The sequence below is a fragment of the Emydura macquarii genome, unplaced genomic scaffold (assembly GCF_026122565.2).
Source record: "Emydura macquarii macquarii isolate MOO-44397 ecotype Brisbane River unplaced genomic scaffold, CSIRO-AGI_Emac_v2 contig_3647, whole genome shotgun sequence".
Lineage (NCBI taxonomy): Eukaryota > Metazoa > Chordata > Testudines > Chelidae > Emydura > Emydura macquarii.
In genome coordinates this window covers 613871-635038 of record NW_027133784.1, presented here as the reverse complement: position 1 = coordinate 635038, position 21168 = coordinate 613871, and the positions used below count along the sequence as shown (strand labels likewise).

The 21168-nt window shown below is 42.1% G+C and overlaps 1 protein-coding gene across 1 annotated transcript in view; it reads left to right on the top strand.

Annotated features, from left to right (window-relative positions):
• Positions 1-1021: 1021 nt before the first annotated feature.
• FANCA (FA complementation group A) overlaps positions 1022-21168 on the top strand; it is a 52783-nt gene continuing 32636 nt past the window's right edge. The window contains exons 1-14 of the mRNA XM_067536747.1: positions 1022-1151; positions 2628-2737; positions 5385-5457; positions 8180-8322; positions 9156-9251; positions 12098-12171; positions 13551-13663; positions 14992-15074; positions 15580-15613; positions 17279-17345; positions 18040-18152; positions 18781-18857; positions 19548-19689; positions 20388-20521. Of these exons, the coding sequence (XP_067392848.1) occupies positions 1097-1151; positions 2628-2737; positions 5385-5457; positions 8180-8322; positions 9156-9251; positions 12098-12171; positions 13551-13663; positions 14992-15074; positions 15580-15613; positions 17279-17345; positions 18040-18152; positions 18781-18857; positions 19548-19689; positions 20388-20521 (1314 nt within the window). The 5' untranslated portion in view covers positions 1022-1096. The remainder of the gene's footprint in view (positions 1152-2627; positions 2738-5384; positions 5458-8179; positions 8323-9155; positions 9252-12097; positions 12172-13550; positions 13664-14991; positions 15075-15579; positions 15614-17278; positions 17346-18039; positions 18153-18780; positions 18858-19547; positions 19690-20387; positions 20522-21168) is intronic.

Sequence of the window (21168 nt, the reverse complement as noted above, 5' to 3'; positions counted from 1 at the left end):
ATAAAATACATTCTGATGGCCTGATTATCTGAGTTGTCTTATTGGCTTCCAACCCATAGATTCAATCTGGGAAAATAAAACGAATCTCTGCCTGTAGTACTTTTATAAAGTAAATGAAAAAAAACTCAAACAAAACTCCCAATTGCAGCTATCCTGTTGACTTGAACTTAAGCCTAAACTTTTTGGATGGAAGAAATTGCGGAGTAACCCCAGCACAAGTGCAGGATTTCCTCTGCCTCATGTGCCTGAAGGCTGCATCCCCCAGCTGTCCAGCATTAATAATTCTGCTGCTCCCCTTTGGCCAGTCGGATGTTCTTTTCTCTAAAGGGTGTTCCTAGAGGCTGTCTGCGCTCCCAAAGAATTCCCACTGAGGAGCCCACCAGGGGAGCTTGAGAACAGAGGAAAGGTCCACGGCTTCCAGCACTTTCCCGGACCGTGTTAATTAAACAGGATGCTTTTAGCCATTCTGCTAACCTGACCCTGCCTTGGCTCTGGCAGCATTTGCAGCTATGCTACGTTCGGGACTGATTCAGATGTGCCTTAGGTAGTTATCCCAGCATTGACCAGGCCAACAAAGCCCAGGGCTAGGAAATATTCCTGGATACTCCACAGGTAATAATCCATTTATCCTAGCTACAGCCAGCAGGAATGCTCCCGCTCCCTCTCAGTTTTACAGCCCAAGCCTTCAGACAGTTGCTAACTCCTCACACCCGTGTCTTATTGTTTAACCAAGCAGCGCAGAGGCCAGTAGGCCTGCTTCCTAAACTCCAGCCCTGCCACAACGCAGGAGGAACAACCTGCTGGCTTAGAGAGAGGAGTCGGGGATACCTGAGCTGCTGCCACAACCAAGATGGCGGACGCCTTGTTACTTGCTGCCACAACCAAGATGGCGGACGCGAACCGTCAGTAGGCGGGGTCAAAAGGAGGCTTTTCGCCAATGGCTGGCGGGGAGCCGTAGCCAATAGGAGCGCAGGGCGGCTGTGTCGTGTGCCTGGAGCACAGCAGCTGCCGCCGCCGCGCGCGCGCCGCCTCCGAGTCGTTGGACTGTGTGAGGAAAAGGCGGTTAACGGCCGGCACCGCGCTCGGCCTAGCGGGGATGGCCGCCGGCTCAGGCGGGCGGAGGGGGAGCCGGGCTCTCTCTGAGCTGCTGGGTAGGCGCCAGCCGGGGGCTCCTCGCCGGCCCGTCCGCACCCCGGGGCCCGCTGCGCGCCCCATCCCCTCCCCTCCCGGCGCGGGCTGTGCCTGCAGGCCCCGCGGGACAGAGGGGCCGGCCGCGGCAGCGTCTGCCTGGCGGCTCTTCTCCTAGGGGGTCGGGCCGAGGCGGGGGATTGGTCCTTGGGCCGCTCTATGTGTGTCCGACTTCTGCTCGAGTCGCTCCGCTCGCCGCCGGGTGTCCGGACCGGACCGGACCTCTAGGTGTGACCGACCCCGCCCCCCGCCGTGGCGGGGACTCGCCCGCGCGCTCCTCAGCCCCCGGCGGGAGGGAGGACGCGGCCCGCCCGTCCCTGCCAGCCCCGTGTGTGTGTGTGGCGGGGCCCGGGGTGCCCCTCCCCCGCGCGCTGTCCTACGCTCTGCTGCAGCTTCCCGCCTGGCAGCAGGCTGGGCTGCCCCTCTCGGTTTGCGTTCCCCGGAGAGTAGGTGCCCGTCCGGGGACAGGACAGGACAGGGCATGGCATGGCATTCAGGAAGGCTCCCGCCGAGCTACTGCTGCAGGGGCTAGGCCGCTCAAAGAGGGCAGAGCGGCACATTATACCTAACTCCAGTTGTGGACAGCTCCCCAGGGAGCAAACTGCTGCTTTCCTTCCCGCTCTTGCCCCGGGTTAAGATTTGCTGCAGTAGTAACGGGGTCATTCTAGCGGCTTTACAAGATTGGGAACCAAAAGTTGGTCCTCCCGCTGTGTCTTCCATGTTTGTGAGGCTGACTCTCTTGCCTCGCAGATGTACACGTTGGTCACTTCCCTCGCTCCATCTTTACTGAACTCTCTATCACTCTTCACCTTCTGTGGCCTTTGCCAGCCTCAGCTCCCCAGCGTGCAGGATTCTGCGGCCACCCTTCTTCATATGCACCAAGCAGTGTAACCACGCCATGCCCCCCTTTTCCAACATCTTTATAGGTTCCTGATCCATTTTGGGATCCAGTTCAAAGTAATCCTAACGCAGTGGTTCTCGACTTGTTTATCATTCGCAATGTGCTATATGGGTGGCATCTAAGACTACCTCATCACATTGGCCACAGGTTGAGAACCATGACCCTAACCCTAAAGCTGTCAGTCCGTCTTGCTATAGTTTGTTCCACATGCTGCAAAGATGCCTTTTGACCTATCTGCCTTTATTAAAAAAAAAAAAAAATGATATTCCTTGTTTGTCTGTCTGTTTTTGGCCCAATGGGCAGTTTCTGTTTAGAGGGCTCTGGTCTGGAATAAGGAGAAGCCTGGTGGATCACAAGGCAGGCAGTGGCAGAGCTGTACAAGGAGGAACTTGTGTGGCATTAGCCTGTGCTACATCCGGCTCTTGCCAGTGTCAAGCCTTCCTTTTCATGAACACAAAATTCACGGGTTCTAGAAGCAAAACAGTAGAAAAGGAGCCATTAAGTAAACCTCGAATTTAATTTAAAAAAAATTTCTTAGGAGGAAGAATCAAGAAACAGAAATGCACATTTGAAAGTGGACAGGAACTCCAGGAAGCAGCTGTTCACCTTCTGAGTTGCCATCAGAACTTGAATGACCTCTTGCTGGAGGTAAGGAAGCTAGCAGTTTTAAACTTACCAGTCATATCCTGGGTTTCTGTGGAACCCTGCTGAAGTTTGGTCTCCATACATGTGACTCCTGGGTTGGCACATGCCCAGCCGCCTGCATGTAATCGGTCCCTGACCTAGTGAAGGAGTGCTTCTGGCCAGCCAGTCATGGGATAGACCCCAGCAAACACCCAGTCCCAGATGCAACCCTGGGAACTGCCATCTTGCAAGGGTCAGTGCTGCACACTGCACCCTGCCAACTCATTTATATTTGTCCATCAGTTTATCAAAGAAATTGATACGCACCAGCTCTGTCACTCTAAGTGAGGTCTCTGCACGCACTCAATCCACATGCACTGTTTTAGATAAGACAAACTAAGTTTATTGACTACAATACAGCAAGATTTTAAGTGAACCTAAGTCAGAATATTAATAAGCCAAGGAGTTAATCACAATTAACTACAAGATAACTCACATCTTAACCTAAGATTAATATGTCAATCTGTATTCAGTTTACCACACAGGCGGGTTGTGGTGCCTCTTGCAAGCAGGCCTCCCATCCCCTGTGGGTAGATTCTCAGTCTTTGGTGTAGCTTAGAAGATGGATTCCAGGGAAGAGCCTGAGACAAAGAGGCCTCAGCTTTTAACAAGTTTCCCCAACACTCTCTGGGTCAAGTGATCTGCCCTGTCTGGCAATGGGCATGATTTCTTCCATTTGAGCCAAAGTGCTCACAGGTGCTTAGGCCAGTCCAGTGTTCCTGTATGCATGCCTCTGCTGGACATGGAAACACAGCTTTGTGTTCTTATTCAAGCCATGGGAGAGACGCATTTGGGGATATGACACAGCAGAGTTTCATATTTGTACATATGTATGACATTGCAGGAAACATACTACCAGAACAATAATGTTCAGTATGTCATGAGCATTCTAGAAACACCTTACATGGCATACTTTGCATCAGACAATACACAGTTACACTGTCAGGGTGAACATGAATGATATACAAATCACACCATAAGGGTGTCTATGGGGTACAGCGTGTCACAAAGTCTAATATAGGTTTAAGGTAGACATCTTACAAGCAGAATATTTTCAGTAAGTGAAAATGTGGGAAATAGGTGTAAAGGAAAAAGACAAGTGGTTTTCCTTTTAGAAATGAGATTTACATTAATTCTTACTTCATTATAATGTGCTTAAGGTTATATAGAGCTAATTCAAATTTCAGATATGGTGGTAAATTACCATCCTCTTTGTTGGGATCAGAACTGGCTTCATCTGTTGCAGAGGTTCCCAAACTTCTTTGCTGAGCTCCTCCTTTAGAGATTCATGTCCTCTGTATGCCCACCACTTTCTAAGAAACTTGATGGAGGGAACGGGTGCTTGGTATCCTGTACTCATGGGGAGTACAGGGAGGGAGGGGTACTCCCCAGGTGGCAGTTGAAGAAGACTCTGCAGTGGTTGGGCAGTCTCAACCGCTGGAATCTAGCTTCCTGCCTCTCTGGCTCCCATCCTGCTCAGGCTAAGCAAACAGGGCTGTGTGGAAGTGCTGGGGTCAGCAGGGGAGCTAAAGGCTGCACCCCATAAGTACTAGCCCTGTGCTCACACAGCCCCTTTCTGATCCTGGCCCTTCATCATGTCCCTGTCCACTTCTCTTGCACTGGCTCTGTTTGGGAGCGGAAGCAGATGGGCTCTGCCCTGGGGCTGCGCTGAAGGGCTAGGGTCAGGAAGAGGCTCTGTCCAGTAGGGGGTCAGTACTCGAGGTGCAGCCTTTGGCTTCCTGCTTACAGAGTCCCTGCTGGCCTATCCAGCAGAGGAGGGTAACTGCCTGTTGGTGGCTGCTGCAGCTGTGGGAGTGAGGGGTGAAGATGGGTAAGGAGCCTTGTGCCACAGTAGAGAGAGCCTTTCTAGAGCTCCATCCTGAGCCTGGCCTCTTAGCATGGCCCTTGAGATCCTTGTGCCCTCACTGAAAACCTCATCACTTTCCCTCTGCCCCCAAAGGGGTATGCCCCCCACTTTGAAAACCCCTGATCTATTGTGAACAGATTCAAAAGTTACTGGAGATCATCAGCTTTCTCTTAAGAGCCACCTATTATTCCATAATGTTACTGGCTTTATAGACGTGAGATAGATACATGGACACCTTGTGCATTATCTTGCTTTTGGGGACTTTTATAGACAGAGCAGGTGCTTACTAGTCTTTTTTGTCTGGGATCTTTTCTTTCTCAGGAGTACTACAGAATAATCACCCTTTAAAAGTAAACTCTGACTTTTTCTAGTTCCTAATGTTTTTTGTAACGTTTTACAAAATATATAAGGCATAGTGGAAGGAGCACTGGACTGGGATTCAGGAGACTTGGGTTCTATTCCTGGCTGTGCCATGGACCTGTTGGGTGACCTTGGGCAAGATACTTTCCTGCCTCAGTTTCACCATCTGTAAAATGGGGATAATGATACTTCCTTCCTCTGTAAAGTGCTTTGACACCTACAGATGAAAAGTGCTATATAAGGGCTGGGAGGTATTATTTAACATAAGTTCTATTTCAGTTGCTTTACGTTCCTAGAATGTTGCAGCTGGGAAGTGCCATATAAAGGCAATATGTTTATATACATGTACAAACAGACATTTAAAAGATTTTATTTTGTTTCTAGGTGGAAAGTTCCAGTAAATCAACTGAACAGAGTGGTCCAGAGTCTCAAAATGCTTTTTCAGAATCATTTGTGGGTGAGCATGAGAGAGAAGGAAATTGTTTTCCTGACCCACTGAATTTCTACGTGTCAAATGCCTTTAATTTCTTGTTCTATCTATCAGTCTGCTAGTGTGTTCTCCTCTGAAATAGATATACAGTTGCAAGTATGTGTTGAGCACAGTGGTTCTCTTTTGGGTAGAATGAGGAGAGCAGCAAGCCATGTTTCCTGTTGCTGGCCGAGTTTGTGAGGTCTTATGGGATAACTTTTGAACACTATGTCTGGTCAGTTCCAAAATTTCAGGGAATGCTCAGGGCATCAAGGGTAGAACCCTGTTGATTTTGGTGAAAATGGGAAAACCAGAAGGGGAAACAAGTGAGGGATACACAGAGCCCCTGGCATCTGGGTAGCAGAGCTAGCAGCTCCAACCAGCTCTGTAATTATCCTTAGATCAAGGAACTAACTAGTTGATGGCGACCATTACCACATTCTTCCAAATGCTCCTTGTTTTAGTTCTGACAATTCACTTTTAAAATGTTGACACCCTGAGGGTGGGGAAGGAGAATGGAGGTGCACACAGAGTCCTTGGCATGGCGAAGAGGGGAATGGAGGGGAGGGAGCAGACAGAGGCCCTGGTATAGAGGAGAAGGAGGAATGAGGGGACACAACCCCTGACATGGGAGAGGTTGGAGGGGAATACAGGGGGTCTGCATGGGAGGGAGCTTGTGAGGGAGAATGGAGGGATGCAAGGAACTCCTAGTGTGTGCAATGAATTTGGTGGGCAAAAGCAATAAGATGTGAGACCCCCAGGAGTAACTCCCTAGGTATTTATGGGAGTACTTTGTTTGGTATGCATAAGTACACAGCTGCAGTCAGCCACTTCCCTCAGAGCATCTTCAGTCCACTCTTATAGTAAGGTACATAGTATTGTAAGTAAGGTATATAGTAAGGTACATAGTAAGTATTGTGAGAGAGGGAGAGAGAGAGAGCATTTAAAGACATAAAATAATCTTCACTTGGCCTATCTCTGCCCCTAATTATAAAATAATAGCCTATTTTGGCACCTTGGCAAAATGACTTTAACAATCTGCCTACTAAAATTGTATCTTCTTAGTAACTTAAAGTGTCAGGTTCTGTTGCAGATTCATTAGTCTCCCAGAGAAAATGGGGAGAGTCATATTGCTTGGGACTTCTGAAAGTAGGCTGGCCAATTACCTTTTCTAAGGCACTACAACTTTTGGTTAAAATTACACCAAAAAATCCCCTACATTGTAGGTTAGGAAATGTCAAAATTAATTTGCCCCCCTTGTGTGTATACATTATGATATGATTTTTAATTACATGATCACTGTCACAGTTCAAGGGCAACTGCACCTGTGTTCCTCCTTCTTGGTCCACTGAAGGTGCCCGCTCCTCAAAGCACCGCTTCAAAAGGCTGGGTGTTTGCATAATCAGAGTCGGGGAATTTACATTCACCTCCTCCTAAATATTCCCCAGGAAAATCACTTAACACTTCTTGTTCCAGGAGTCCATTCTTGTCTGACACATTGTTCAGTATAATCCTTTGAATTCCCAGGGCTCACATCTGCCACATCTCCCCCTTTGTGAGGTTACACAATCCTGTCCCACAATACATAAACAATTCATTTAGTACACTGGATCTGAAAGATACTTAAATTTAATTCAAGAAGTTCTCCCAAAGATAATGCAGGAAATTGCCATATCTATTACACATTCTTTTTTTCCACAGACACCTGCCTTATTCAGTGCACAGGATGGATGGTGCTGAATTAATTAGCAGCTATTCAATATTTTGTTTTACCCTCATTGTTCAATGTATGGTTGTAGGCCTTATTTACTGCATACTATTCAAATCATGCTGTGAAGATAGCATTAATGTCCTCATGGGCTTTTTCTCTGGCACTTATCACTATAATTTCTGAGTGCTTCACAAACAAAAACTAATTATTTTTCACAATACCACTGTGAGATAAGTATTATCCCATTTTATAGATGGGGAGCTGAGGCACAGAGAGATTAAAATCAAAAGTATCAATTAATTTTGGGTGCCCAAATTTGAGACACATACAAAATTATTTTTCAGAGTACTCAGCATTATGTTACACTTTTATATTCAAGCACAGCTCCCATTGCCTTCATTTGCAATTGAGAGTGCTCAGCACTTTTGAATATCAGATCCCAGATCTCAAAGTGGGCACCCAGGAAATGAGAAACACAACTAGTGACCACCTCTGAAAATGTGATTTAAGGAGCCACCCAGAGATCCAGTCCCAAAGTGGTTGTATCATATGGTTCTGTCCTTTAGGAAGATAAAGAAAGTAAGGCCTGTCAGCTGAGGGATCCACTTGAGGGACAAAAACAGATCTAGAGTGTGAGTCGCCCTGTAATTATGACAGTAGCTCTTCTTAAGAGTCTATAACTGACTGCTAAAGTCCCCTGGCCTCTGAATATCTTGGTTATTTTCAGATTTTGTCACTCTGAGACAAACGATAGCTCTAATATTGTTAGTCAGCAAGCACTTTACAAACGAGATCATCACAATGCCCCTTTCAGGTAGGAGTTGTTCCATCCATTTTGTGGATGGGTGGAAAATGAGGCAGGGAGGGAGATCAAATGATTTACGCAAAGCCACTGATGGAGAGACTGTTAGCCAGGCTTAAAACTCAGGAGTTGTTGGTTCCAAGTCTAGTCCTCAGCCCACAATCTTATTTCACAGTTAACTTTGCTTTGTCTTCTAGTCTCCATTCTGCAGGAGCAGGCCTCGAAGCTGGGTGTACCAATGGGAATCTTGTCAGCCAAAACTACTGCTACCAACATTGACCAGATCTGCAAGGCTTCCATGGAGTCCAGCCAAGCTGCACTGTTGAACTTGGAGCAGAGAGTAAGGGGAAAATTTGCTTTTATGCCTACAAAGATGAACATTAGAAGGGAAAGGGTATTAATGGTTATTTTTGTTTTTGCACTTTCTTTAAGCCCACCCTGTCTGCCCCCCATAAATTTATCTGTAGTCCTCAAAAGATTTTAAAAAAAAGTCCAGAACCAGCAATGGAACTAGATAGGTGGTGGTTCGTATCTGTATGTTGTAACATTCGTAGAAATGTAGTGTTCTTTTCCTAAACATGAAAGCTACTGAACTGACAGCCCTGGAATGATGTCCTCTGTTTTTCCATAGAAAGAGTGCGGTGTGAGTAGTGGCAGTGCAAGCTTCCTGTATATGACTCTTCTTTAGTATGCCTCAGCCCTTCCAAGAGTTTCATTTTGCTGTGTCCATTGTTTAAGTTTTAGCATCCCTGCTTGCAGTTTTAGCTAATTATTGTGTTGGTTTTTGTGTATGGACACCAGCAACTGTACTGAGGCTATCAACTCAGTTCCCCTAAGCCACTGAGCAGCCATCAGGTCCTGGGGGTATAAGGGTGACTCTTACTTCTGATGCTTGAATTCATGAATTCACATCACTGTGCTGTCATCATTGGGTCCACAAAAATAGTTGAACACTTGTCCTATGACAGTGATTTCAGTCACTATTGATGTGGGCTGCATTTGAACTCATAACCCAAAGGTGAAAGGTTCAGTGTCTCGTCATCAATCAATCCCTTGAGCCATTCAGTCACTTAAAACTAAACAAATCAGGGAAAACAGGAAAATGTTTGTATAACAACATGTAATATTTACTGAGGGGACTTTTTTCCATTTTATTTCTGGGGGCAATTCCAGAAAAAATTGTCCGGTTTGCTTCAAACTGTCAAGGATTTGTTGGTGCACAATGCCTTCTGTCGCTTGCTCTTCTGTCAAGAAATGTGGAAAATGCAGGTAAGATCTTTTGAAGACAAATGTTGGTCCTGCAGACTGTAAGGACAGAACATTTAGTGCTTATTAAACTCTCTTGTTATGTATCCCCTGAATGCAAGGGGCAACTCTAGATGTCTGCAGTCTATTTTAGTAATCTGATTTCCTCCTTCCAGTACTGTTAATAGCCTATAGCAGCATGATCAGGAGTGTATTGATCCTACTTGTTGGTGGATGGTGGCCATCTTTAATTCCTCCTGAGAATCACTATGGCATTTTTGGTAGTTTAAAAGCATAATTCTGTCTTTATGTGATGAAATATTGTTTTTCCATTCAAAATATTTAAAAACTAAAATCTATTAAAGCTGTGTGAATTAAGCCAAAAGGGCCATATATACTGGGGAATTAAGCCAATAAGTTTACCCTTCCCCCAAATATTAATGGCTGTTTGATAGGGACTGCAACAGGTGAACAGGAGATGGTTTCATTACAAAGTAGGGCAGTATTTTTAAATAGTGCTATCAGCACTTCTGGAGGGAGAGGACAAATACTGGTAGGCATCCTGAAAAAGTTTAAATAAAAGAATGGAAAATTCTTGGGCATGCATATTATATTCTTAATACTGGGACTTCCTGGGTGTTTGAAAGCAATTTGCTTTCCTTTTGCTTCATAGTGCCTCTGAATCATGCTGACATCTGGAACAGTAAATGTGCCTTTACATATGCTATTGATTATTTAATAGCTATTTGCAGTATAGCTAGTGTGTTATATAGTTTCCATTTTTTTAAAGCCACCTGTCTGGCTTCTGCTTTCAACTCTTGCCATGGGAAAAGGGAGCAGTAGCATTTAGCGTTGGCTGACTGGCTTTTGGCATCAAAGGTTGGTAATGAATGTAAGATATTACCTGTCACTCTGCTTTTTATGTGAATGCTAGCATTTGTGAAAAAAGCTAGATTGACAGCACTGGAGACTGAAATCTATTTTTCCACAAAAAATGTACAACACAGGCAGTAGCTTTGTAAGTTTCCATCCTTCCCTGTAGGGAAGGGTAATTTACTCTTAATGTCTGTCTATCTTTGGGTTTTATATCATAACTCATTATCTGAATGCCTTCCATGTAGTATCAGAAGCAATTGTGAAGTCTGCTGTGGTCTTCATGGCACTTCCCCTGTTTGGGATCAAAACCCTGCTTGTGGTAGGTTTGTGGGGGGGAGGAGGGAAGTTGGTAGAAGTTTGGAAATAAAAGGGGTGTTTGAATTATTAGTGTTCAAAAGGAAGGCCTTGCCATGCTTTCTAAAGATGGTCAGATCCTGGATTCACCTCATCTCCTCTGGAAGGTTATTTCAGAAGTTAGATTGACTGATTTATAATTACCTGGGTTGTCTTTGTTCCCCCTTTTTAGAGATAGGTACTAGATTTGCCTTTTTTCAGTCCTCTGGGATCTCACTTGTGCTCCATGAATTCACAAAGATAATCGCTTCCGCTGGTTCCTTAAGTACCTGAGGGTGCATTTTGTCAGGCCGTGCTGACTTGAATACATATAATTTATCTAAATATTGTTTAACCTGTTCTCTCCTTATTTTGCTTGCATTCCTTTCCCCTTGTTGTTAATATTAATTGTGTTGAACAACTGGTCACAATTAGCCTTTTTAGTGAAGACTGAAGCAAAATAGGGAAAGTTCAAATCTTTGTCTGAATGAGGTGGTGATCAGATCAGGAGAGTGATATGTCAGTGACTTCTCCAGTATCCAGTGCTAAACTGAAGATAGGATCCAGCATATGTTCAACTACATGTATAGGTCCGGAGACTTCCTGGGAGGATCCCACAATTTTCACATGGGACATGAGACCAAGTATTACTGTATCATTAAGATTGCCTATGTGAAAGTTGAGGACAAGGAATATGGGGCATTCCAGTACCAGACTGGGCAGCAGCTCTGTAAGTTGCTCCAGGAAGAACTTCCATCTGGAGGTCTGTATGCCACTAGGAATCCTAGGTTCTCTTGTTCACCTTGGTTTGCCTCCCAGATCATATGGATCCACTCATATGTTTTTGGGATGGAATGTAATCTGCATCTGAGGCTGAAGCGGAAGAGGGTGGCTGCACTACCTCCTCTTTTCCTTTTTCTGATGCATTCTCGAGTCGTCTTGGCTTGTGACATATGATAGAGTATCCTATGGGGATTAGCTGTGGTAGGTTAGGGTAGGGTCAGAGGGAGCATTAAACCATGCTTCAATGATGCAAGCAAGGCCAGAACCTTCATTCAAAATGAGGTAATGGATAATGCAGGTTTTGTTGACTGCTGACCTTGCATTCAGCAGCAGGAACTTCAGGCGATATTCTTCTTCTGTGCTCCATTCAGTACTGAGCCTTTCCTGAGGCTGCTAAAAAGGGTGCCAATTGTGGATGGCTGTTTCTGTGGTCTGACTATCAGTAATTAGACTTGAGAGCACCACATTCATTTCATGTAAGCCAGTAAACAGCAAGGAGATTGTTACAACTTTCTGTTGTTATCCTGTGCTGGATCTGAACTAGTGACTAGATTTGAAAGACTGTGTTATTACCAATCCATTCAGGTGTTCATTGCTCCTTTAGAAGACATGTAATCAGGATTATTCCCGTGAGAGAAAGTGACCTGAATGATTTATCATTTTTAATAAACATTTCAAAAGTGGTTAGGAGAGAATAGGTCTATTGTAACTTTTTTTTTACTGGTATTTCATATATTACTGTTGAAATGATGAGCTCAGATTTTTCATACTCTTAATTTAACAAACAGGTTTTAATTTTCTTTAATGTTTGCCACTGGAAAGTTTGTTAGTGTTAAATGTTATCCACTATCAGCTGATTGTAGTATTATTCCTCTTAGAACCCTCCTGTGTTGGAAGTTGTGTGGCACCTGCACAGAGGCAACATTGTTAGCTTGGGAGAGCTGCTGGAGAGGTAAGCTGAGCTTTATATGTTTGCAGATGTCTTTATTCTGTCAAAACCTATAGAACCTTATCTGGGATTAGTTAGTGTTTTGGCCTAAAATTTGCTGCAGAAGTTCTTATTTGGCCATTACACAGTAAAATTGCTCTAGAACTGGGATCTTGCTTTATGCAAGCTGCATGCTTCTATCTTTACAAGGCAAAGTATTACAACAAGCTTTGGCAGAGTTATACTCTAGAGCAGTGGCTCTCAACCTTTCCAGAGTACTGTACCCCTTTCAGGAGTCTGATTTGTCTTGCGTACTCCCAAGTTTCACCTCACTTAAAAACACTTGCTTATAAAATCAGACATAAAAATACAAAAAAGTGTCACAGCACACTATTACTGAAAAATTGCTTACTTTCTCATTTTTACTATTTAATTATCAAATAAATCAATTGGAATATAATTATTGTACTTACACTGAAATGTATAGTATATAGAGCAGTATAAACAAATCATTGTCCACATGAAATTTTAGTTTGTGCTGACTGTAGTTAGTGCTTTTTATGTAGCCTGTTTTAAAACTAAGCAAATATCTGGATGAGTTGATGTATCTTCTGGAAGACCTCTTTGTGCCCCCAGGGGTACATGTACCCCTGGTTGAGAACCACTGCCCTAGAGAATAAAATTACCTCTACACTATAAATTGATCTAGAACAGAAACCTTAGTAATAGACTAAAGTTAGAAGTTAAGATATACTAGAATGATTGTGCTTTCTGATGGGTCCCATTTTAGGAAGCATGGCATCCTGAGAATTTACATCTTCAGTTCCTTTAGCAGTCATGTGGTTGAAACCCTGCACAGAATTTTGCAAGTGTGTCCCACAGTGTTCTAATAAGGAAAATCAACATTACTTGTGTATTTAAGATGATTGTCTTATGATATGTGAGGAAGTTAGAGATTTCTTGGTTTCCCTCATATTGATAATGCTTTATTTTCCTTTTACTCATATTGGGTGGGATTATTGCATGCATTGCATGGTTGAAAAACCAACCATGTGACCTGAAGAAATCATCTACAGGATGTTAGGTAGTTCCTTTTGAGGCTAAGAAAGCTTTTTTCTAACAGTTCTCTCTGGATATATTTTTGTGGTAGAAATAAAGAACTAATTTACCATGAGATTTCAAGCTTGGTTCTCATTCTGGGGATACATTCATTTTGAAATATTTTATAAAGGAAATAGAGCTTTCAGTTGGCACAACTTTAAGAAATAAATACCAGACACAGAGCCAGCTGTGAAGGCATCTGTCCTTTCCATGAATGTGACTGAATGTTAGTTGGAGGGAAAACAAATATCACAATAAAGAGAGTGAAACAAACCAAATGTGCTTTTGTTGTGTCTTCTCAGCAATTCAGACACCCCTGCTGTGGTGGAGTGGCTATGCAGCAGTCTTTGTCTGCTGTGTAAGCAGACAGTAGATTCTTCCCTGGATCTGGAGCTTTCTGGGCACATACTCTCGGGTAACACTTTGAGTTAGGCATTTAACACTGTGTGGTCTAAAGTACTTATGCTTTAGAATTTACAATAGACAACGTTCAACTCAGAACTTTAGGTGTGTGGAAACACAGTCTTCAGTTTGTATTCTTTTGTTGTCTGTTTTGATGAAGAGGGCTACATTCTACACTAAGGGAGTTTAAGAAATTGAATTCTTCAACTGTTAAGAGAAAATTATGGTTCCAGGTTTCTTTATTCCTTCATAACTTTGTTTTAATAATTAAGAGAATTTCCATTCCAGTACTGGTCATGATAGATCATTAGAGTTGTGGTGCTCAGCATCGTGCACTGGCTAAAATCTTCTGTTCCTTTTCCTTCTATCCTGTCCTGTCCCCTCTATTCATTTGTTTTTCATCATTTCTAGCATGTAGCATTAAAAGTAAACTTTTTATGTTCTGTTATATTATGTGTTAGTAGACTGAAAGTTCAGTTCTTTGACCAGCAAGGGGTGCTGGTGCTGATGTGTGTTGCCAGAACTCATTTCCTACATGCTGATGATGTCACCTCCATATAGTACCCCACATCCATTTGGATACTAACCTGGATTCCATTTTATGTTTTCTCCTCTGCTCACTTTTTTGTCTAATTTCGTGCTTCTCTCTTCTGGTTGAGAAAAAACTAAGAGCTTGATCGTTTGACTGAGGAGTAACAGTCAGATCTTTTGATCCATGCACTTGGTCAGGTACCGTCAGGCAAGCTCAGTTATTTGACTGAGATTTCTGTATTTTTATTGTTCATATACATGCATTCTTTTAAACTCAGCATTGTCTGAGATTTTTGTCTGCACCGAGATGGTGTGGGTTAATTCTTTCTCACAAGAGTCCTCAGACACAGTGGGATTTCTCTTCTGTTAGAGGCTCACCTGAAGTGTAAAACTCTGATGAGTCAATTAGCTCTTCATGCATTTGAATCTCTTGCTTAAGGAATAGATAAGAATAAATCACTTTTTAAAAAGTATTTTGTATAAGATGTGTAACAAACAACATATTGGCATTCTATTGTATTGATTGCATGACATTGGAATATGTGAGTCAATAAACTGCCTGATCTAGATTCTAAGTTCTTATATGGCCCCTGTCATTGAGGTATCTGAGCACCTCTGTGATCCGTCTAGTCCTCCTGTACATGAAAAAATGTCTCCCTTCAGGAGATAGCTAGGTTGCCCAACAGTAGGCTAACTCTGCTGTATAACAAATGACATTTTGCAAGCACTAGCTCTTTTGGGAGACTGGATGTGTTCTTTCATTGTAGGTAAGAGAGAATGCTGAAATAGTTGTTCATTCTTGATTTGCAGACTTTGTCAGCGTGTTTCTTCAGAATGGATTTCAGCAAACCGCCGATGTGGGAAAAAAAGTGGAATTCCAGAAAATCCCCCATGTAAGGGCAAAATGGTACTATTTATAAATGTGGCTTTTTATATATAAAAATCCACCATTGATATACATGGTGCTTTATAGCACCCAGAATAAGTCACAATCCCTGCTGCAAATTGCTTACAGTCTAACATAGACAGGACAATAAGTCAGATGAGCAATCAGACAATGAGGAGACCAATGCAGAGGTGATTCTTGGAGAGTTTATCATGGACCTTCCTGAAGTAATTCATGAAACTGGCTTTTTTTCAAAATCAGTATGCTTTGTAAGGGTGTTTTTTCGGATGGTGAATTGTCACAGTCACTCATTTCAGGGTTACCATTTTCTTTTCTATGAACAGATTTTGCTTGATTGCTCCGCTTCCTTTCCATTGTGGAGTTTAAAATACTGTGAAGTAGTGTAAAAAAACTTTTTTTTTAAATTGGGCAGTCCTATATATTAAATTGTGTTTATGCTACAAATAGTTGTATGTTAACAGTCAATGATCTTATTTGTTAATTTTAAACAGATCTGTTATGCTGTACTGCAAAAAATGTTGACATGTAAGTATTAATTATTTATAATTTGGGGCTTTTTGTGCAATTTACTAGGATTGTGCTTTGCTAGAGACACATCTCCATTCTTTCCTGGGAGATTTCCAAGGGCATTAAGGTGCTGTTTACCATTAATGCTTTTCCTCCTTTGTGGTGCATCATGTACATCACTAGTCATTTCAGATAGCTCGGAAACCTCTCCCTCCTTATAGGATGAGCTTCCTCTTCCACTGCAGATAGCCTCTTGTTCTTTTATACAGTACTAGCTCTCTTTGACTAGGAGCTTTGAACTTGCAAGGGAAAATAATAAGGGACTTAATACAAATTCTTACATTTAGCTTGTTTAATTTACATCTGTGGGTCACACCGCTGGACTCTTTATACTTCAGTAACTAATCATCTGCCTTACAGCAGACTTAGATATTTTACATAAAATAACTTAATGATTAACAAAGACGTTTGTGTGGGAGAGGAGGGTGTCAGACAGCCTGAGAGCAGCAGTGGGAGCATTATGCTTTATATTAGGTACACTGTGATAGTGAGCTCCTGTGCCTGAAGATCGGAGAAGTTTTTCCCCTCTTCCCTATTCTTCTCTATTTAATCTTAATTTATCCCTCTTTAGGAAGGGAGAGAACACATAAAGAAAATAGCAGATAAGGAACAAGTGTGGGGCATCTTTGTGTGCCTCCCATTACATTTCCTTTTAAAAGTGGCTCACAAGAGAGAACTCCAGTCCTAATCAAAGGGCTATTCCTTTAGAGCTCAATCTTTAAAGCTTTGTTGATTTCCCTTCAGTAATTTTGAGGCTTTTGAAAATGTGATGGAGGAAGAAACAGAAAAGCTATTCCTCTACCACATACACTAGAGCAGTGGTTTTCAATCTTTTTTCATTTGCAGACCCTAGAAAATTTCTAATGGAGGTGCAGACCCCTTTGGAAATCTTAAACATAGTCTCTGGACCCCAATTTGAAAACCAGAGCAAAAGCTTTTAATCTGTGGTCGATGAGAACTGTAACTTGATGTGCCAAGACAGTACTGGGTGTGAGTGCCAGTGCACTTCATTGTCTTCAATAATTAAAGCTGTAGGCCTAGTATTCACCTTGAGTGTTACTTAGTAGATATAACATGGTAAAATCCCAGAGCTGGGACTGACTAGTGAATTAACAATCAGCATTCTGCTGTCTCTTTAATCTGGTGAGGGGAATTAGTCATCCACTAAAGAATAAGAATATATGATTCTGCTAGCAAAAAACTTACCTGCCTTCATGCAGAATCCTATTGTCTTTAGTGGGACTCTGCAAAAATGCAAGGATCTACACTAGTGCATCAAATTGCAGAATCTGGGGCCCTGATTTGGAAATTAAGTTTTCATTTATGTGCATCTTTAAATGGTTTAATTACTAGTACATGCTGGGGAGCCGTTTAAAGTGGTTCAAGGTTAGTATTAATAGTTTTTAAGCCTTTGTGTTACTTTGAGGACTTTTCATAAGAACTGAGTACTGATGAATGGTTCTTGCTGCCCATTTCCCTAATGGGGTCACCTCCTTAAAGGATGCACACGTTGCTTGTTCTAATTAGTTCCTCCATGTTATTTAATAACACTGTTCTTTCCATCTTCCTTTCTCTTCCTCTCCCTCTGATTATTTGTGTTTATTTTTTATTTTGGGGGATCAGGGGTACTTGATGCTGTTGCTAATGAAAAGCAGGAAGATTCCTCTAAATTACAGGCTGTGAATTGCTGGTAAGAAATCTCCTATAAGTATTGTCAGTGTTTTTTCCACTGTTACATGTGTGTTTTCTATAGTCATAAAAGTTTATCAAGTAAGCATATTTTAGCCTGTTTTTATAAATAATTTAGAAGTGAGGCTAATTATTTTTGGCATTCCCCTTGCTCACCAAATATACATATACAAACACCATATATGATATCTGTAGAAAATAAATGTAAGTGTAATAAAGTATATTTTGGCAATAGAGGTACCACACATGAATTGTATGGTATCCCCACAGAAGCCCATTCTGTGACTTCTCCGACAGTTATTTCTACCCTAGTTCTCATCTACCTGTCCCCTACAGCTGCCATCAGTTTGGATCTCCTCCTGAACTTCTTGCTTCCAGACACCCTTAGTACTACTTTGATCCTGTTCCCAGTTAGCATGTCTAATCTGTTTCCTTGTCAGTCCTGCTATGCATCTTTCAGTCTTCAGTCCCATCCTGTGGTGTTGTATAAAGTTGATAGTTTGAGAAGAATGCAGAGTAATTTCTTTTTGTATGTGGTATTAAAAAAGTCTGTCAATATTTACTTTCATTTTGGCATTTTACTGGTGAAAACAAACTTAGGGGGGAAAGAGAGTCATGAACTGTACTCCATTCATGGCACATTATGGCTCCCATGCATTGTTCCTGAACAGTTCTTTTATTGTTTTCATTTGTAGGCTGAACACATTCACTGTGACAATGTACAAAAGCACAGATTGTCCAGAGTCTTTGCAACAGTTTTTTATTCACACCCTGACTGAGATTCTTACCTACAATCCTCTGCTGAAAGGTAGGAATCAAGGAAGGAAAGACTGGCTCTTCATGCTGTAGCTAGTGCATCGCTCCTCAGCTGTAATGTGATACTGTTGAGATGAAGGGTTTGGGTTCTAAGTGTACAACACAGGAGACCTCCGGTGCTTGATGTCACTTTTATTTGTGTGGTTTATTTTCTATTGGCTACATCAAATGCTAGGGCAGGAAGGCTGCTTGCTGGTCTTTGATGCCTAGTAAGAAATACATTTAGACTGCAAAGCATGTGGAAAATAGCACCATTCAACTGTGGTGTGGAGCTACTTGCCTTCTAGTTGGGAGAAGTTTACACATGGTACTAATTGCAGGTTCAGTTGAACTTTGTTCCTTCTATACACATCTATATGGAATCCTTCCAGCAAAGCAGCACCATATGGCCTATAAATGTATGAGCTCAGATTAGTTTTGAGTTAGTGGTGCTGCTCTGAAACCACTGTCCTTGTGTGAGCAGTCTGCATTTGTATGTTCCAGAGATTAAAGTGTGAGGAAAGGTTGTGAATCACAGGCTGAAATATATCTGGATTTCAGCTTTTGGGGAGGTTTCACAGTTTTATTCTTTATCTCACCATTGCTAAAAGTAACACTTGTTTTCTTTCCTGTGGATGCAGCATCTGATGCCATTCATAAGCAGAGAGAGTGGAGCTTTGCAAGAACCTGCCCATTACTTACTACCTTGTATCGCAAAGTATGTCTGTTTCCCAAGATTTACAAAGAGAACATTGTTAATATTTTTGCACATCTTCAATTTCTGAAAACTTTCACGGCTTGATGTATTAAATTGGTTTAAGAATATATTTACTCAAGTTCGTGTGCTCTGATTTTCTGGTTGCATAGAACATATTCTAGCATATTCTATATTGATATGGGACTTCTCAAGAGCAATGCATTTCAGTCACAAAATCTGGATCATCTAGTAGCAATAGGCAATGGTGTGGTGGAAAGAAAATGTAGTCATAAGATTTTGTTTGTTCTGATTAATTTTGCACAACTAGGTGTGGATAAGGGAGGGAGAATGAAAATAAAAGGTCTTATTTTTCCAGAATGTAACAATAACAGTAATTAATCAAAAAAAAAGTGGGGGGGAAGGATGGCAGGGCACTTGGATTGTTTGATTGTTAAAGAGCTTGAGCTTGCTCCCATTGAGGTAAATGGGAGTATTGTTTGTTTTAGCAGGAATAGGGCCAAAAAAGCCTAGGGCTCTGGGAAGCTGGTGTGTTGGACAAGCAAAGGTAGCTTTGTCCCAAAATCAGGCAGAAGGGAATTGTGTTATTAATGAAGTCAGGCGTATCCTGTGAGAGGAGAGACTGGGGTGGATTCCCCTCTAGCGGATGGTTAGAATTCTTAGCTAAAGTGAATCACTGTTACTGTCTTCCAGCTGTTCGTGGCATTCAGTGCAGAGAAGTTGATGTGTCATTTGCAGCATGTTCTGGAGACTCATGAGGTGAATTGGCAGCACGTGCTGTCCTGCTTTTCTACATTGGTAGTCTGCCAGTCTGAAGCAGAGCAGCTGGTTAAAGGTACAGAGGATTGAGAAACTTGGTAGGAAACCTATGTGTGTTGCTGTCTCTTGCTTTCCAGGTGTTAAACAGTCAACCATAATGACCATTATAATATTAAATTTAGAATCACTGCTTTTAGATGGTTTCAGACTTCTGTGTTTAAGAAATGAACAATTTGGGAGCTCTGCTTGTCCAGTCAAATACTCCAAGTTCCACCTTGATGCACGTGCCACATCCTATGACTTTGCCATTTCTCAAATTTTAAATTCAACTAGCACTGGTTTTGTGATAGCCATCTTAATTGCTAATGTGGTTGGTAAATTGTTGTAGAGTCTGACTTCTGCCTTCACATGTGCATTTGCAATGTGATACTAGTATATAGACTCCGTTTGTCTGAGTTTCCTATTGTGCTTTCAGTTGCTGTAGTCTGTACAGTGCTTGGAACCTGGTAGAGTCTAAAGGATTTGTTGAATAGCAAAAGTGCCTTTTTATTATATATGAAAAGATGTTAAGACCAAGCCTCAAAGCTTCTCCCAAACTTGAATCTCTTGTGTAGTATTATGTGCTTCCCCTTGTCCGTGTTTCCCAGACTTCTTTTATCACAGATAATTGTCTGCATTTATTGTAGCAATATTCCAATACAGTTGCCAAGATTCCATTTCAAGTTTTTACCACAGATATTCAGTGACTTTGGTCTGTTGTTACACCTTTTCTAGACCTACTGAGCAGTCTGCTGATAAAAGCCTTTGAGAATTACGATATGGAAAACATGATCACTGCATTTTTGATTGCTCGTCAGGCTGCCCTTGAGGGTCCTGCTGTGTTCATGCCTTATGCTGAATGGTTTAAGGTAAGAAAAGTAAGGACTAGCTGGGAATCTCATTCATTAACTGAAGAGGAAGTGTGTGTGTGTGCACAAGGGAGTCTGTTAGAAAGAATGTGTTGATATAAACCTGTACAAGAAGATCTTCACTTCAGTCAGTCACTTCAATGAGTCAGTCCTCATTGTTACGTTTCTCACCCTTGGATGTGTATATATATACATACCTTCTATCTGTGGTTTCCACTGCATGCATCTGAGGAAGTGGGTTGCAGCCCACGAAAGCTTATACCCGCAGAAATTTGTTAGTCTTTAAGGTGCTACAGAACTCTCATTGTTTTTGCTGTATACAGACTAACACGGCTACCCCTCTGGAATTTTATATTTTGTGTGATACCAATAGATAGGTTTATTATGCTTAAGTATTTAGTTATTTAAAGTTATTAAAGCTGTATTTATCACTGTGTAGAAACCTGTGCATTTGTTGTTGGCTGCTGAATTGCAAATCCCACAGTACATTACCTTAGATGAACTACCTATAAATGTTTTCATGAGACAGCATTAAACCAAACTTTGCTATTTACTGTGGCAGGTTTTCTGGAAATTGGATAAAAGATGGATTTTTATAAATAATGTCCTCCTCAATATCTTTTTGCAGAAACACTACCTGGTCAGAT